Consider the following 18,934-nt stretch of genomic DNA (forward strand, 5'->3'; position numbering starts at 1 on the left):
GTCATTGGCTAGATCTCCCCTCCCCGCATAATTGACCACGTGGTTTATGGATGACCCCTATTATTTTTTTTTATCAGACCTCATGTGGAATTCCCTGACATTCCCTAACTTTTCGTGTCGAAAATCAAATTTCCTGAAATTCCAGGTTCTTACAGGTAGTCGACACCCTGCAAAACTTGTGATTACTTCTTCTTCTTCTTCTTCTTCTTCTTCTCGGCATTACGTCTCACCTAGACAAATCTGCCTTCTCAGCTTAGTGTTCAATGTGAGCACTTCTATAGCTATTAACTGAGAGCTTTCTTTGCCAAAGTTGTCATTTTCGCATTCGTATTTCGTGTGGCAGGTACGATGATACTTTATGCCCGGCCAGGGATCCATTACGAATAGATCTTAGATCGACCGGGAATCGAACTCAGATACCTTCAGCACCTTTGGCTTGCACCTGCGGTTCTAACCACTCGGCTAAGGAAGGCCCCGATACATCTATAGTTCACTAAACTTATGTCTGACTTCAGGCGTACACACGTTTCAATTTAACACTTCACTCGTCGCGCTGTTGTATTTTGTACAACACTGGTGAAAAAACCTCGCTTTTAGTTCACAACAGCAGCGTGGTAATTCTGACGGTAGTAAACCGCGCGACGACTGAAAGGTTAAAAACATTGCGTTATTGAAGCTTGCAAAAAAAATACCATAATTCCACGCTTCAATCCACTCTTTGATTACCATTAGGACTCCAAACCAACTACATATAACAAACGGGTGTGAATCATATTATTTAATTTTGATCGTGCATATTCCCCATAACGAACACGATAATTTATATGTCTTCTTCAAAGTGCTACCAGTTTAACTTCAGATCGATCTATGGAGCCATATTTTAGCGCTAGTTGTTCAACAGCTATTATTATATTATACTAGTGGTCCCGGCAAACTTCGTCTTGCCATCAAGTAGGCTATTGAAAACCGCTACGAATCGTCCCATACAAAATGACAGTTCCGTCCACTCTCGTTATTCCGACTTTCCCGGTGAATATTCTGGGATTTTTATTCACACAAACACGTCGGAACCCTTGACGAACAAAACTGAGAAAGAATCATTCAAATCCGTAGACCCGTTTGTAAGCCATTTCGTGACATACAAACACCATTCCATTTTTATTTATATAGAAGATAATATGAGATTTACTATGGAAAATCTTACTTTTCTATGGTAAGTGAAACTAGATCAAAAATTTCTATTTTCAATATTAACCGTTTCCCACGCTAACATGAAAATCGTGTCAGCTCAGTGTGTGCTGCGTTTGAAATGCAAATATCAAATGCGGGAACATCAAATGCGGTGAGATTTTTAACAAGGAAGGCGAAGTCAAAGATTGGTTTTTTTTGCTAGGTTGGCGGTGATATGGATCATGGTTGCTAATCCTTTGGCTACTTTGTGTTACCGCATTTGAAGCCCTGTTAGACGTGATTTGCACGTCAAACGCAAACAGCAATATAAGTAACGAAACAATACATGCATATAATGGTCATACAGAATAATGAGTCGATCGATAACAACACTCAATGCTACAATATTCTGAAATTACGAAGCCGAACCAGTATAAAACCTGCGTTGCCACTGATAACGCAATGAAGACAGTTTTGCTCTGGTTCGGTTGCGTTTTCAATCTTGCACTCATAGTATCTGTCATTTCGGACGATTCCTGTGGACAAACGGATACCGGCGGCGCTGGCTGGAAGTGGCATGTGCAACTTCTCCACGTGGAAGAAGCACCGGCCCATGCCTTCCAGTGCAGTGGAACGCTGCTGAATAAGCTCTTCGTGGCCTCGGCAGCCCATTGCCTGTATGATCTCAACGGTGACCCAATTGATAAGAGTCGGTTGGAAATCGTGTTAGCCGATGGAGAAAACCGCTCCATAGTTCGAACCTTTCAGCCGGAGCTGTTTGACGTGGAAGGGCTGAGTAACGATTTCGTGCTGATTCAGCTTGACCGGGAAGTGCTGTTCAATGGGCTGGTGGCACCCATCTGCCTACCCGAGCCGTACACGGTTCTGCCGCAGAGTGTGCAAACGCCGATGTTGGACGGAACAACGCTTTCGGTCAACGAAGGCTACATCTGTCTTAACGATGCCAAGACGCTGTTTGGAATGATCTACATGGACGCCATCTGCCTGGGGCAGTTCGATAGTAATTTGACGATATGACGCGCGCCTGGATGGAACCACGATACTATCGAACTTGAATGAACCTGAAATTTGCCTTCACAGGGCTATAGTTTAGCTGGATAGTTTCTTGTTGCGCAGTGGACGACGGAATACCAACTGGTGAGCTCGTTTCATGTTTCTGTTTCAAATGAGTTTTATATGATAATTCAACATCAGTGGCGTATTCAGAAAATCGCTCAAGGAGTGATTTTGATTGTTTTTTCGAGAGATGATCTATAGTAGGGGAAGGTGTGGTAAAATGAACACTTTAAGGATAACATCTTGTTTGTGATAGAAAAACGAGGAATTTGTATAGTTCTAACGCACAACATAAAAAATCATTATCTATAGTAGCGACACGTTTTCAGACTGAAATAGCTAAATTTTCACATATTTTTGTCGCTAGCAAAAAGCAATGCAAATGTTCATTTTACCTGCACTATGTGGGTAAAATGAACATCATGCAAACAACGTGAGTAAAACAAAAAAAAAATGAAAATGTTCATTGCATTCCCATATATCAATTATATCAATTAATGATTGTAACCCATTCAAAAAGAAATCTAAGGGTATCAGATTCGACATCATATCATACCGAAATTCACCTCACTGGAAAACCTCAAGACTCCCGAGCTAAAAGTTACGTCAGTTCTAGTTTTCAAACGTGGTTTTCTAAAACCTTATATTTGGTTAAAATTTTCACTTCAATCAACCTCCGTATCAATCTGAACACTCCGATTTATGCTCTAAATCGTCCGTGCGTGATAAAATTTAAATCAAATTGTTTTTCTCGGTAAAAGGCACGGTGTACATTTTGTCATCACTTCCCCTACCGTAAAACAGGGTAACTTTCATAATGCGAGTAACATTGATAGCGCGAATCGCATATTAGACTCCATGTTATAACTTAATTCACGTAGTTCAATTAAGAAAGTCAAATACATGTAACAACAAGTTTGATTCATGAGGTCGAATTATTATGATTGATATCAAAAACATTCGATAGAATTGTTGAAAAGTAAGATCATAAACTTAAACCCTGCGAAGGAATATTCTAGGCTCATTCAAGTTCAAGATATTGTAGGATTCTTGATATATCAGTGAAAAAATACGTTCCGTTTCCAAGCAAATGATTGGTGATTTTTCAGAAACTCATACATACCATCGGACGGCGGGAAGCGGATTGTACGTCGAGCATAGATCAAGGTGGCACTTGGTGGGAATTGCAATGTATGGTACTGGGCCTACCAAGGCTCACATTGCCTACATTGGTGGATTTCTGTTAGAAAGGCACTTGAATTGGACGAGAAGCGTGATGAACCATTATTCGGAAAGCATACCTTTGAGTGAAAAAAGTAAGTTAAACAAGCTACACTTCCTTTACGTAACAATACAGGAGTACGTAATAGTAGTGTACGGTACAAGTTGCAGAATGATGATTTTTAAAACTCTAGTCGTGAATTAATCCTACGAGGCTTGCCGAGTCATTTTTTGCAATTTCGTAGAAGACCACTTGAGGGTATCAGAAATTATGTCAGAATGCATTCATCATTATTTTACAATGTCTGCACTGCATACTTCATTAGCATTAGCATTAGAATTAGCATTAGCATTAAGCATTTCGCACAAATTCGTAGGTGGTACAGTCCTAGACCATTGTATGAGGGTTGCCTCCTTCCCGTCCATTACCAAAGTCAGAGGTTTGGGATCAACCTCTTACTTTTAGACAAGATTGACGCATCCTCCAATAATCGAGAGCTGTCCTGGCCACGTCCTTGCAAAAGCTGGGGAAAGAGAAAGGATGTGTGATTGAACACCTACTTAAGAAAGATGCAGAGAACTCTACGACCTCTCATAGGTGTTACGGGATGTTGTGGAATGTTGATGGAAAGGGTAGTGCCATAGGATACGTTAGTATTTACGCATTGTGATTATGCGCTGCTGATCAGAACAAACTCACCAAATTCCTTTTTCGAAAATCCTCTGCAATCTGTCACTCCTCTAATTATGAACAATAGCGTGAGCCGTAACTTAGTACTGCCCATCAAAATGCACGCACTGCAGTTCTTAATCCATCCCAAGCCGAGTATCCACGAACCACATTCAATTTTTGAATGGCTTGCTGCGATTCATTTTGCGCATGGCCTGCTGCGATCTTCATCCATGCACTGCATACTTCAGTGCAGGAAAGTATACTTATACTATAGGCCGTTTCATGACAGATTGGTGATGAAAAACAGCCTATTACGATGCGAAATTGCAAAAATGAAATTTCACGTTAATATAATCATATCGGCAATTAAATTAGTTTCTCGTATTTTTTAGAGTACATGCATGGCTTTGCTTTATAGCCGCGGACTCTAACCGCTCGGCTAATGAAGGCCCCATGTTTAACCTACAAAACATAATACACAGTAATGACTGAGAACGTGTAATATCTGTCCTTAACTTCATAATACTCTGGAATATAGTCTTTAGATCTTTAAGTTATCTAATTATTCATCATTACTGTCCCCTTTCAGATTGTCAAACATACGTGCGTAACTCCAATCTACCATTCGAAGAGTATCATCCAATAGTGCATCTTGTGGCTGCGGAGCAATATCCATTGCGTACCATTTGCCATGGAACCTTGATCAGCCCGCGATACGTACTGACAACATCACGATGCGCATTAAAAACGAGTAGGATATGTTTGAAGTTACTGTTAGGAATGGTACACAAATCATGTCACGCTAAATTGGGTATTTTAACCCCCTTCGTATCCCTTGTCACACTTTTTGTATTAGATCTCCAAAAAAATGCAAGGCTTGTTACACTTTGCCCTCCCCCTCCCCTCTTGGAGCGTGACATAATTTGTGCATGACCCCTTAACTAGAGGAAATCAATAATAATTCTTTATTTTCTAATTACAGAAAGCATCTTTATACACTACGGAGCCGAAGGGAGCTCAGACTGGTTTGAAGCGAAAGATTTTTCCACATCGGGAAGTCTGGCTTTGATCGCACTCGATCATGATGCTAAGTAATGTATCATTCAAATTAACATTGCATTTCATCACTCATAACTTCATAAGTATTGTATGCAAATCATATCTAATCGAAATTCTAGTGAATAGGAATGAATGGTTAGGGGGGTCCAAATAAAACTTAACCGCAAACGGAGCCTGTGGGGTACCAGGGCGCCCTCCACAGTATTGAGTCCTTCCTGTGCTACCCGGAGCAATGGTGCAGGTGACCTTGTGTTTCTCCGAGATAATCGGCTGCCCTTCTTCAGTCTCTATCCTGAGGCTTAATAAGGGTGGGATTATGAATATGTTGACATTTAATTTAAATTATCACCCATATGGATTCGCATCATGCGTTTTACACAGTGTATTCTGTGCTCTTTCGCCTTTGGTGACTTTAAATAGATACCGATCTTGTTTTTTCGTTGCTGGTCTTTTTCGTGCTGAGATTGCAAAAAGCTTAATCCTGCCTAGTTTGGGTAGTGGCTACGGTTAGGTTAGCTCAGATCAATCTTCAGCATAAAAGAACAGCAACGATCAATCTTTGCAGACTCATGCAAAATGGTGCAGCCCAAGTGGCGCTAGTTCAAGAACCCTACTTTCGTAGAGGGAACTTCTATCTAGGTAACCTTGTGGACCCAGTTTCTGCTACTTTCAGCAAACTTGAAATGGCAAACTCGCGCTCCATGCCCCGCGCATGCGTGCTCGTTAATAAAGCAATAGTTGCTACACTCATTTCTGAGTTAACTACCAGAGATGTATGTGCTGTCACAATCGATGTTTCTGTTGGTGACCTCAACAGGAAATACGTCTATTGTTCGGTATATTTACCACATGATGAACCATCCCCAACGGATGACTTCAAACGAGTTGTCGTACACTGCGTAACAAAAGGCCTTCCGCTAATTGTGGGCAGTGATGCCAATGCTCATCACATCATCTGGGGCAGCTCAGATATCAATTTGAGAGGCTCCAGTCTGATGGAATACTTAAGTAGTACAGACCTTGGATTAGGGTTTGTTCACAAATTTCATAACGCTAAAAATAGCTACTTTTGACACCCACCCACCCCCTCGTAACGCATTTTGTATGAATATTTTTCAGATTTTGTATGAGCTGTAACATGTTAAGGACACCCACCCACCCCCTATAGCGTTATGAAATTTGTGAATGAGCCCTTACTTAACATAGGCAATCGCCCAACCTTCATGGTTTCTAATAGAGAAGAAGTGTTAGACATAACGCTCTGCTCGAATAAAATCAGTCACGAGTTGACGAATTGGCATATATCAGATGAGGAATCATTATCTCTTATCGCTACATCTTCTTTGAACATTCAAATGTAACTGCGCAGATTTTGCGTTTTAGGAATCCCCGGTCAACAAACTGGGAACTCTATATTGAATTGCTTGCGATCAAATTTCATGGATATTCTCCGTCCATTGAAAATCCAAGTGATATGGATGATGCCGTTGATACTACAACATCCTACATTATGGAAGCTTTTGAAGAAGCATGTCCTCTGCGGTCTGTAAAGACTACAAGAGGGACCCCATGGTGGAATTCCGATCTGACTAGACTCAGGAAACAATGTAGAAGGAGTTGGAACAGACGCCGTTCAGCTGGATCAGAGTCGTTCAAGTCGGCTCGCAAGGCTTACAAGAAGGCTCTTCGTTCTGCTGAACGATCCTTTGTACAAATGTTTCCAGTTTGAGTCAAGTCAGTCGGCTGAACAAAATCCTTGCAAAATCTAAGGATTTCCAAGTGAACGAAATTCGCTTACCTAATGGTGACTTTACTGCTTCCGATGAAGAAGTTTTAGAATGTTTATTCAATACACACTTCCCCGGATGTGTGGACATAGCATCTACGGATGAACCAAATGTCTTTTCATGTAGTTACGAGTCTCTGGCCTCGGTACGCAGTATCGTAACTACTGAATCGATTCAATGGGCACTTAATAGTTTTGCTCATTTCAAATCTCCAGGAGCGGATGGGATTTATCCTGTTCTGCTCCAAAAGGGATTTGAGTTTATCAAACATGTTTTGAAAATGCTACTTGTAAGCAGTTTTGCTACCGGGTTTAACTTGAGGGTGGCTTCTTTCACGGAGTGACAACCAGTGTCGTAAAAATTCAGCCGAATGATACCCGATCAGTGCGAAAACGAACAAAAACAAACTCCGCTAGCAAGAAGCCAATCTGACTTCGAGTGCGAATGCGACGAGAAAGAGAGTGGGTGCAACACACGCACACATTCAGTTTCACCCACTGTTGGTGTCATTTCAAAATTCAGTTTCACCTAGAGGCACTGAAATTGAAAATTGAATATAAAAAATTACAAATGAATTTTATATTACTGGTGTAAGAAAACGACAATGTGATGCCTCCAGTTGATGAATCATGATTGTCTTTTAATAAAAAAATACAACTTTTGCAATTTGCAGATGTTTTGTGGGGTATTCTGACGGAAATGATTTTTTTCACTAGTGAAATTGAATTTGAATGTCAGTAGTGGATGAGAATTAGTGTAGCAAAAGTAATTGAAAAACTGAATGCACGTTCTACCAGGTTCGTGCATGTATTGTCAAACAAACATTCACACAAAGAAGAATTCAACGATGACGGAGCCTACTGAGGATCGGCGTTGTTGACTGTATATTGAAATATGCAGACACTGGCTGACAACACTTGTTTACTAGTTACGATCCAAGTCAGAGGGATGGCATCATCGTTTTTCACTATGGTATTTGACAGGTCTTGTTGTGCCTTCTTATCGGGAGCATAAATTTATACTCCAGTTGAAATTCTCACGCACACTCATGTATTTGTTGAATGTTTACCTTCCGTATGAGTGAAAATGGTACAAAATGCGCCAATAAAGACAAAAACTGCGCAAAGCTGGTATGTGAGAATGTACATTGAAAATCTTCGGTTTACTTATCAGTGGTTTAATCCGCGTTCGCAATGGCATTTAGCCATCTATCCCGCGCATCGATATTGGTTGGAAACTTGTCATGCGAAATTTTATCATCGTGATAATTGTTCTTGGGGTCATGCACAAATTACGTCACGCTCCAAGGGGGGGTAGGGGGTGGAGCCAAGCGTGACAAGCCTTACAAAATTTTCGGAGGGCTCATACAAAAAGTGTGACAAAAGTGGGGGGGGGGGTCGAAAAAGTTGAAATTTAGCGTGACATAATTTGTGTACCATCCCCTTCTGATTATGAGAATCGACACCGAAAGAAGGAAACAACACTTCATTGTGGTTTTTATGATAATATAAATGAAACATACTTTTATTTTAAACCGCGAGCTACGCTATGGAAATTATAACGAACAATATGCGCAGATTTTGTGTGCCTAGGTTCATTTTCCCACATTCACACCAGCTGCATTGCTTATAGCGTAATAGTATTGGTGAGCGCTGCTTGCGTTCGATAAGAGGCAACAAAATATGGCCATCATATCGACCCCCTGATCCAAGTATAAACATTGATCAGCTGGTTTATTCAGTGCTTTTTTATAGTCGCAGAGCGACACTCACACGAGTATTAAAGTTCATTGTGGTAACTCATTAACGGGGGGGTTTGGTCCATAAGACCGAAAAGCCTACACCGGGTACATTCCCAAATCCTGGCTTGATATCACTGTAAAGTTTATCCCAAAAGGAGGACGTGCGTCGTATGAGAAAGTGAAGAGTTTTAGACCAATCAGTCTGACCTCTTTTCTTCTGAAATGTCTGGAACGCACTATCGATCATCACATCCGTGATGTTTATTTGGTAAACATGCCTCTTCATGTGAATCAACATGCTTACCAATCTGGAAAGTCCACTGTGACTCTTTTACACAAAGTTGTATACGATATCGGGAAAGCATTCGCTCAGAAGCAATCCTGCTTGGGTATTTTCTTGGATATTGAGGGTGCCTTTGATAACGTGTCTTTCGATGCCATATTGGAAGCCGCACGAAACCATGGGCTACCTACAATGATTACCAATTGGATTCATCAAATGCTCAAAAACCGACATCTCTTCTCGACATTGCGTCAAGCAGCGATTCGAAAATTGAGTGTTTGCAGATGCCCCCAAGGGGGAGTTTTGTCACCACTTTTGTGGAATCTCGTAGCAGATACGCTATTGAGGCAACTCAATAATTGCGGTTTTCCAACTTATGGATTTGCCGACGACTATCTAGCTCTGATAGTTGGTATGTGCATAAGCACCCTATTCGACCTGATGCAAAGGGCTCTTCAGGTAGTCGAGAGTTGGTGTCGCCAATATGGCCTTTCGGTTAACCCGAATAAAACATCTATTGTTCTTTTTACGGAAAGACGAAACCGCGATGGAATTCGACCTTTGAGTCTTTTTGGCACTGAGATTAATGTGACTGATCAAGTAAAGTATGTCGGAGTCATTCTAGATTCCAAACTTTCATGGACACCTCACATTGATTTCAGAGTCAAAAAAGCTTGCATGGCCTTCGGTCAATGCCGGCGAACCTTTGGTAAAACTTGGGACCTCAAACCCAAATATATCAAATGGATTTACACAACAGTTGTTCGACCAATATTGGCATATGGATGTCTTGTGTGGTGGCAAAAGGGCGAAGTGAGAACAATCCAATCAAAATTGGGCCATCTCCAAAGGATGTGCTTGATGGCGATGTCTGGTGCGTTCTCTACAACTCCCACAGCAGCGCTTGAGGCCATTTTCGACGTTACGCCACTACACATATATCTTAAACAAGAAGCACTTTCTTGCTCTTACCGTTTATGGGTACTGGATCTACTGGAGAAAAATCCAGTGAATCGTAGATCTACACACACTTCGTTGTTTCCACTTTTGGTGAATTGGGACAAAATTGTCCTTGCTCCAAGTGATCTCACAATTGCTTGTCACTTTCGTTACAGGGCATTTACCACACAATTCCCTTCACGGGAAGAGTGGGCGTCTGGCTATTTGGAAAAAAAGTATATCAAACAATGTAGTATGTTACACATCAGAGCCGTAGCGTGGTATCATGGCGCCATTGGCGAACCTCCATTTTAGCGCCCCTAAATCAAAGCTCATCAAAAATTATTTTTGAAACACTTTGAGCGATTTCTACAAGAATTTTTATGAAAATCATCAAAAGTTTCATAATTATTTAAAATATTTTCTTAAGTTCAGAACGCATTACACTATTGACTAAAATCCGCCAAGAAAATATGTTTATTCTTTTATTTGTCCAATGCAAATTTTCTGAGAACTTTTGAATGTTATCTGAAAGATGCTCTGAAAAATTCCGAAGAAATTTATAGTTCATATGTGTAGGGATTGAGAGGGGTACTATAGAAGATATCAAATAAGCAGAAGGGCATATAGTTTCAGTAACAATGAAAACCTAAGCAAACGGGAAAAGGCGAATGACACGTCAGTCTTGTAAAGTGTTTCGAGCGATGAAGTTGCGATGGAATTGCTTCTGTTGCAATTCGGCTGATTGAGCCATTAGTTTTGAATGTGCCGGTTGTTCCTTCCGGACACTACAATGGCACAGTTGGTAAGTATATTGTGCGCTCCCAAACATTCAAAGTCTCGGCCTGAAACGGAAGTACAAAAGTGGTAAAAACTTTGAATGTTTTCAGTTTTGTTTGGCATTGCCGTTTGATGTAAACCAAGACGATGAATTATTCCATAGAAGTTGATATTGGAATCATTTGTGTTGGTATTGCAAGCAGAATAAGCACAATAGTGACGTCATATTTTCGTGGTAATTTTTTTTGTTAATTTTATGCTGGATTGCTTTGATGGAATTCAGAGGTCACGATTCATGTGTTTTTAAGATTTGTTTTTCTTGTTGCTTGTAATGAATTTAAATGTTGGATAAGAAATAATGTTATTTTATATTTATGAATGACCCAGTATTATTCAGTGTAATGTAAATAATTAAGTTGGAACACAATTGGAAAATGATATTGCGCGAATCCTTCAAATAAGCCCGACATTATTTTGTTATGCTTAATAATTTGTTATAAGGGCAAATACATCAAGGCAATGCATAAACTTACCTGAAAGGGTAAATCAATTCCCCTGAGAGGGTAAAGTAATTCCTCTGAGAGGGTAAAGTAATTCCCCCGAGAGGGTAAAGTAATTCCCCCGAGAGGGTAAAGTAATTCCCCCGAGAGGGTAAAGTAATTCCCCCGAGAGGGTAAAGTAATTCCCCCGAGAGGGTAAATCAATTCCCCCGAGAGGGTAAAACAATTCCCCCGAGAGGGTAAGGTTATTCCCCCGAGAGGGTAAAGTAATTCACCCGAGAGGGTAAAGTAATTCCCCCGAGAGGGTAAAGTAATTCCCCCGAGAGGGTAAATCAATTCCCCCGAGAGGGTAAATCAATTCCCCCGAGTGGGTAAAGCAACTCTCCGAGAGGAATGAGGTGTAATGAATGAGTAGTTAGGAATAAAGAGTGAGGAATGAGCAATAAGGAGTAAAAAGTGAGGCGTGAAGAATGAGGAATAAGGATTAAAGAATGAGGAATGAGGAGTGAGGAGCGAAGAACGAGGAATGAAGAGTGAGAAGTGAGGAATGTGAAATGAGGAGTGAGGATTGAGGAATGAGGAGTACATAATGAGGAGATAGAGATGAGGAATGAGAAATGAGTAATGAGAAGTGAAACGTGAGGAATGAGAAATTAGGGGTGAGGAGTAAGGAATGAGACATGAGGAATTAGGAGTAAGAAGTGAACAATAAGAAGTGAAGTATGAGGAATGAGGAGTAATAAATAAGGAATGAGAAATGAGATATGAAGAATGAGTAGTAAGAAATAAGGAATGAGAAATTAGAGGTAAGGAGTAAGGAATGAGACATGAGGAGTAAGAAGTGAACAATAAGAAGTGTAGTATGAGGAATGAGAAGTAAGAAATAAGGAATGAGAAATGAGATATGAAGTCTGAGGAGTAAGAAATGAGGATTGAGTAATGATAGATGAAGATTGTGGAATGAGGAGTGAGGATTGGAGATGTGAAATGAGGTTTGAAGAGTGAGATGTGAGAAATGAGGAGTAAGGAATGATGAGTGAGGAATGATGGGTAAGGTGTGAAAAGTGAGAAGTGAAAAATGAGGTGGGAAGGAATGAGGAATGAAGAGTGAGTAATGTGGTGTGAGGAATGAAGAATTAGGAATCATATGTGAATAGTGAGAAGTGAGGAATGACGAATAACGAATGAGGTGTAAGAAGTGAGAAGTTAGCAATAAGGAATGATGGGTAAGGAATGAGTCATGAGGAGTGAAGAATTAGGAACGAGGAATGAGGAGTGAGAAATAAAGAATGATGATGATGAAGTTGTAGATACAAAATTTTATCTTATTTTTTGGAATATATGTATGTTATCTTTAATATGAATGAACTCAAGGACAACATGAAATGAATGAAAGATAATAGATGAAACCTGAGACGAGACTCGCGAAGACGGTCTTCTTTTTCTGTGATTGCTGAGTTTTTTTCTTATTCCACTTTGTGTTTATACCAATTATGCGCATGCTGTTCAAATCCTCACATGAACCTCTCAGCAAAAAATGATTGAGTTTGCATCACATCGAATCATAAATAGCCGTTTGAGTGAAATTTCATGCCAGCAAACGCAGCAGACATTAGAAATAATTAATCTTCTGCTTAGATTTATCAGCAACTTTGGAAAAAACCGCTCCGCCGACTGAGGGTTTTAATAACAGTTTACTTTGAACACAATACTTTTCACTTTTTCAGCCATTAAAACGGTGGGCTGCATTTGACGTTTCGTGAGAGGGGATTCTGGGCTGCATATGACGTTGATATTTTTCCTCTTCGCGAGTCTCTCTCAGGATGAAACTATCTTACAATTATAAGAGTAGATAAGGAGGAGAATGTAGGGATTGAGAGGGGTACTATAGAAGATATCAAATAAGCAGAAGGGCATATAGTTTCAGTAACAATGAAAACCTAAGCAAACGGGAAAAGGCGAATGACACGTCAGTCTTGTAAAGTGTTTCGAGCGATGAAGTTGCGATGGAATTGCTTCTGTTGCAATTCGGCTGATTGAGCCATTAGTTTTGAATGTGCCGGTTGTTCCTTCCGGACACTACAATATGGTTAGATGTTTCAGGCAAAATTTTCAAATTATGGTGAAATACAATTTTTTAAAGAAATCCCCCCAAACATTGATCTGTTTTTAGGCAGAGTTTTGAAATTTTTTGCCCTGAAGAACTAGAAAGAATTTAGGAGCTTATGCCCAAAAAAGAATTCGAAAAGAAAAAAAAATTCTAATATTTTTCATTTTTTCAAGATATTTGTACAGAATCCGAAGAAAATTGTTTAAGATTTGAAAAGAACTTTTTTATAAATTTTGCGTAGATTCAGTCAAGTTTTCCTCTAGAAGTGTTATTGCAAAACAGCAATGTGGAAATCACAAATTTTGTAACGAATCAATAGTAAATTACTTGAAATACATCAAAGAGTAGCCCCTCAATTATTTATTCAAATGATAATTGATATAACCATTGTCTTTGAAAGCTGTTTTCACAGTAAGATACCGAATAAAAAGGAAGTATTTACAAAAATTTTAAAACTTTTTTAAGAACCTTTTAATTGAATTTCACGGTGGATGAGAAGGTTAATCGAGGAGCTATTAAAAGAAAGTTAACCATATATACTTTCGATGAAAAAAAAAAAACACCAAATAAACAAGAAAAATCTCAATCACTGCCAGGTCAAATCTTAATAAAAAACAACGAAGAGGTGTAAAAAGTGACATTCAACCATTTTACTATGGAATTTTATGGAACACCAAACGAGTTTCAGCTTGTATAGAACATTCTTTAAGTTATTAAAAATGTATTATAGATTCTAAAATTATGTCTGCTGTGGGAATTTTCGAGCAAAATGAAGATTTAAAAATTACTCAACATTTTTTCAGAATGACACTTGAAATTATGTGTAAGACCGATCAAGACGAAGCGAGAGCTTTGCTTAGAATCCTGTCCTTGATTTTGAGAGAATCTTGACCAATTTTCTGTTGAAATTCTGCCCAGAGTTTCGTGGATCCCGCTCAGGATTATGTTAAATTCATGCACACTAGGGTGCGGCTTATTTTTCGATAGTTCTCAAAACCAAAAATTCGTGTGCTCTTCTGGATTTGAATCACGTGAAAAGGGAAACCTCAAATATGATCCAAAAATATTAAGATTTAGAGGTAACGCAAGCGACTTGAAGGTGAATTTTCAAGTTATGAAATTTGGCCTTCAGTGACTTCATGAAAGATGATTTTATACTTAAAAGAGGAAAAGTTTAGAGAAAACTACTTTTAACTAAAACTAATTTTGATATAAGACAAATTTGTACACTTTTCTACGAAAATTTCTCTTAGGATCCAGCCTGGGATTGAGTGACACTGTTTTCTACGAATTTGGTCATGATTCTGCAACCTTTTTCAAGGCTTAGAATGTAGGCGGGAATTTGTTTCTTGTAATTAAAACCCCTCTACCAGCAGCTTCATTTTTTACTACGAAAAATAATATTCAAATCGTGATAACATTTTTGTTTTTCAATATTTGCACCATTGTTTTGCAAGTTCACAAAAAAACTCTTTTAGGTTATGAATCCATTTCCATACCAAACATTGGTGATCTACTTTTGAAGATATTCCAATGATCCTTGGGGGACCGACGGCTGCATCAAATCGCTGCATTTTTTTTTCACAACCTGCTGTCATTAATGTATTGTTCCGAAGAGTGAATATCCGAATACGACAAAAAATCTGTAGCCTGAGAAATTAACGTGGGTTATGGCTAGGCGTCGGACTCCCAAGGAATTTCGGAAAATCTCCCGATTAAGATGACCAATGATCAATATAATAAATCAATATCATCAATATCATAGAAGAGTTTTCATTAGAATTTGTGAAAAATGGTCCTAAAATATCAAGTAACAAAAAAGTTATCGCGAATTGATTTTTTCTTATTGCGGTAAACACTGGAGCTACTAGTAGAGGGGTTAATAAATAACTCTAGTGATCGAAAAATATAGTCTACTTTCTATCATACATACAAATCTAAATAATAAAAATCTTTGTTTCGTTTCATTAACAAACTTAATTTAGGTGTAGGTAATTATCTGAACTTCAAGCTTCAAAATATATACAAGGAATGAACAATATATTTTGAAATGCCTATTGCATATTTTGTTAAAAACTTATCAGAAATTGTTTCATATTTTTCTATATTATGTCCAATAATTCTTTTGAAATTGTTACAGATAAGATTTTTTCAATATTCAATAATTCAATATTCCCTAATTCAATATCTTCAAAATAAATACCAAGTGTTTCATGCATTTTGGCGCCCCCTGTAGGCTGGCGCCCTTGGCGGGTGCCAACCTGGCCAACCGCACGCTACGGCACTGGTTACACTGATGGCTCCCTTCTTGAAGGTAGAGCTGATGCAGGAGTATATTCTCGTGAGCTAAGGCTGAATCAGTTTTACTCACTTGGCGCGTAATGGGTAAAGTCATATACTTCTGTTCAGATAGTCAGGCTGCTATGAAAGCTCTCGCTTCGGCCAACTCAAGGTCGAAGCTTGTTATCGCATGTCGAACTCAAATTGAGGAACTGAATTCAGTCAACTCTGTAAACCTTGTATGGGTACCTGGCCATTCTTCCATCGCTGGAAATGAATTGGCTGATGAGCTAGCTCGTGATGGAGGCCCTGAGTCGGCTATTCCAATTTCGAAGTGCTGGGTAAAGCTTAAGATAAACTCTTGGGCGGCAACTCAGCACAAGCAATATTGGAATAGTTTGGAGTCATGTCGTCAAACAAAATTGTACATTACTGAGCCATCTCCAAGGGTGGCGAAGTATTTAACAAATCTGTCAAAGCAGAATTGCAGTCTCTTAGTCAGAGCGTTGACAGGCCACTGCCGACTCAACTATCACATGGCAAATATTCAGCGTGCTGACTCATTTGTGTGTGATAGTTGTGACTCCGATTATGGAACTTCGTATCACCTGATATGTAACTGTCCAGTTTTTTCGCAAATGCGATTCCAATTACTTGGTAAACACTTATTGAGTGAAACTGAATTCAGAAGCCTGAATCTTCAGGACATTCTGTTATTCTTAACCCGCTGTGGTAATGAGCTATAGGCTCTCTACGCTCATGCGTTTTGCAGTGCCCTTTTTAGGGCGCTGTTCGAACCCATTGTGGTATGGAGCTACATGCTCTCATTTCGCTTATACGATTTTCCCTCTTCAAGGGACCCCACTCCTATTTCCTCCCATCTTTCCCTTCCCTTTCCTCTCCCATCGGGTAGATGATGAAATAGGCTCAAATATGGCGATGGCACAAATCTCCCAACTGGTGGGGAACGTGCCTTTGGAGCCGGCCTTCTGATACCTGATTGTATGCAAATCATATCTAGTCGAAATTCTAGTCGACTTAAATTTGTGTGGAAGTAACATAATCAACTAGATACTTAGTTCGACAGTGTCTTCAGAAGTTCATTTACAAATTTCAAACACGATTATTATATACAACCTCTGAACTCTTCTTACATGAAACGTTAAACCACAGAATGAATGCCAGTGATGACCAAGCGATCAAGTTATTAGCTTTAAACAAGTTTTTGTAGTTGAAGAATTGTGATCGAAGCCATGATTAATCTTCGCCTTAAATTAAATAGTACTAAATTCGATTTTTTTTACTAAAATTCCATTACCAACAGCTATATTGCAAACTAAGTCAAACCAAAATTCTAGTCAAGCTTAAACTGTATGAGAAACTTATAATGAATCGGTCAACAACGACAAGCAAGTTAACGTGTCCGGCTTTTTCTGTATAACAAACTCTCTAGTTTCTAGTGAGTAGTGTTTGATCCTTCGACCTTGACGCTTGCTCCTGCTGGGGCGGGTGATGGGGGCAGGATCAAACATGTCGCGCGTCGGTAGTGAAGCGGTGAACAAGTGATCGGTTCGTTAGTAGTGTTTGATCCTTCGACCTTGACACTTGCTCCTGCTGGGGCGGGTGATGGGGGCAGGATCAAACATGTCGCGCGTTGGTAGTGAAGCGGTGAAAAAGTGATCGGTTCGTTAGTAGTGTTTGATCCTTCGATTTTGACACTTGCTCCTGCTGGGGCGGGTGATGAGGGCAGGATCAAACATGTCGCGCGTCGGTAGTGAAGCGGTGAAAAACTGATCGGTTCGTTAGTAGTGTTTGATCCTTCGACCTTGACGCTTGCTCCTGCGGGGGCGGGCGATGGGGGCAGGATCAAACTTGTCGCGCGTCGTTCGCTCAGAGAAATGAAAAAGCGCCGCGGATCGCTAGTAGTGTTTGATCTATTGATCGCGTCGCTTGCTCTTGCGTGGGCGAGTGACGAACACTTGTTCGGCGTTTAATGCGATTATCGAATTATTTCGCGAATCCGGTTAGGCGTGATTATATCATGGATCACATCACCAAACATTGGTGACTCCCAGATCTTTACCTTATCCCACTAACCCAATATCCTCTCCATGACAACCGTGGAGATGCAGAGGTGATCTCGGTCTCTAGTAACAACGGTAGTCACACTAACATTCCTTCCCTTCCCCGATGACCGTAAGGACGTGGCCGGCGCCGTTATTGACTTTTAAATTTGAGCTCTCGATTTGTGCACATTGAAGAATGGTAAGCTAATCCCAAGCCCATTCATTAATTCCCTGTGCAACTTCGATTGTTCTGGTCAATCACGGAGTAGCAACTACGAATTGTACGGTCATCTATGCTTATGCTTTATGCTTATGCTTAACAAACTCTCTAGTTTCTAGTGTACATACATATTCATTCAATGAGAATATATACCAAGGTGTGAAAGAAGAAGCAATGGCATGTCTTTTTCCTCACCTCGGTATATACTCTCATTGATATTCATTCATATCATAAGATATATAGATCTATAGATCAACATGAAGTTGAGATCCATTTCATTTCAGGGAAAATTCAAGCATTCTGAGTTGTCTATACTCGCGGGTGACCCCGAGCTCGCTCAACTACACGACGCGAATCGCCCATATGGATTCATTTGTCCGACTGGAAGTAATACGCGTTCAATATCGGGTCGACGAACCGCTGAAGATGCAGTACTATTGTTCACGGTATCTGTATCATGGCCATTTCACCAGCCCCGGAGACGCACTGGTAGTCAAAGACGATGGTGAACCGTTCTACCGAGTGGTGGGCGTGCTGGAAGACGTTCTGAACTGCGAACCATTCGACTACTTCTATGAACGAGGGAAAACTGTGGAGGTCATCAACGTTGAGAAGTACCTGCCGTGGATTGAAAATGTAGTTTGGGGGTCCAAATAAATTTGTTGAAAAAGATCGTATTTGAGAGAGCCAATCAATTCGAAATCCTTGTAAACAGGTACTAACAACAGACGAAAAATCTAGACTAACATTTAAGCGGCCATTTCAAATTATACTTACCGTAAAACGGGGTAACTTTGATAATGCGGGTAACTTTGATAGTGCGAGACCCACAACATATTGAACGAAATAACGAAGTTTCTGTTAATCAGTTAAGAAAAACAAATGCAAAAGTAAATAGTATTAGTATTACACTTCATGTCAAAGCTATTTTCGTTGGAATCAAGTGCGTTTGAAGATTTATATGCAAATATTAAAAATTTAAAAGATTTTAGCATTTTTGCAACGTCTACAAACAATTTGTTCTACGA

At 39.8% G+C, this 18,934-nt stretch overlaps 1 protein-coding gene across 1 annotated transcript; it reads left to right on the forward strand.

Annotated features, from left to right (window-relative positions):
• Window positions 1–1,589: 1,589 nt before the first annotated feature.
• LOC5565674 lies at window positions 1,590–18,578 on the forward strand. Its single transcript, XM_001649981.2, has 5 exons — window positions 1,590–2,191; window positions 3,357–3,563; window positions 4,731–4,892; window positions 5,124–5,232; window positions 18,191–18,578. The coding sequence occupies exons 1-5, from the start codon at window positions 1,633–1,635 to the stop codon at window positions 18,561–18,563; spliced, it is 1,410 nt and encodes a 469-aa protein (XP_001650031.2). The 5' UTR covers window positions 1,590–1,632; the 3' UTR covers window positions 18,564–18,578.
• Window positions 18,579–18,934: the final 356 nt, after the last annotated feature.

Source organism: Aedes aegypti, chromosome 2 (assembly GCF_002204515.2).
Source record: "Aedes aegypti strain LVP_AGWG chromosome 2, AaegL5.0 Primary Assembly, whole genome shotgun sequence".
NCBI lineage: Eukaryota > Metazoa > Arthropoda > Insecta > Diptera > Culicidae > Aedes > Aedes aegypti.

What these genes read in the sequence shown, in the direction of transcription:
- LOC5565674 (XM_001649981.2), top strand. Translation starts at nt 1,633, where the DNA reads ATGAAGACAGTTTTGCTCTGGTTCGGTTGCGTTTTCAATCTTGCACTC. An exon ending in CTGCCTGGGGCAGTTCGATA is followed by an intron (nt 2,192 to 3,356) that starts GTAATTTGACGA and finishes GTGATTTTTCAG; the next exon opens with AAACTCATACATACCATCGG. An exon ending in GCACTCGATCATGATGCTAA is followed by an intron (nt 5,233 to 18,190) that starts GTAATGTATCAT and finishes ATTTCATTTCAG; the next exon opens with GGAAAATTCAAGCATTCTGA.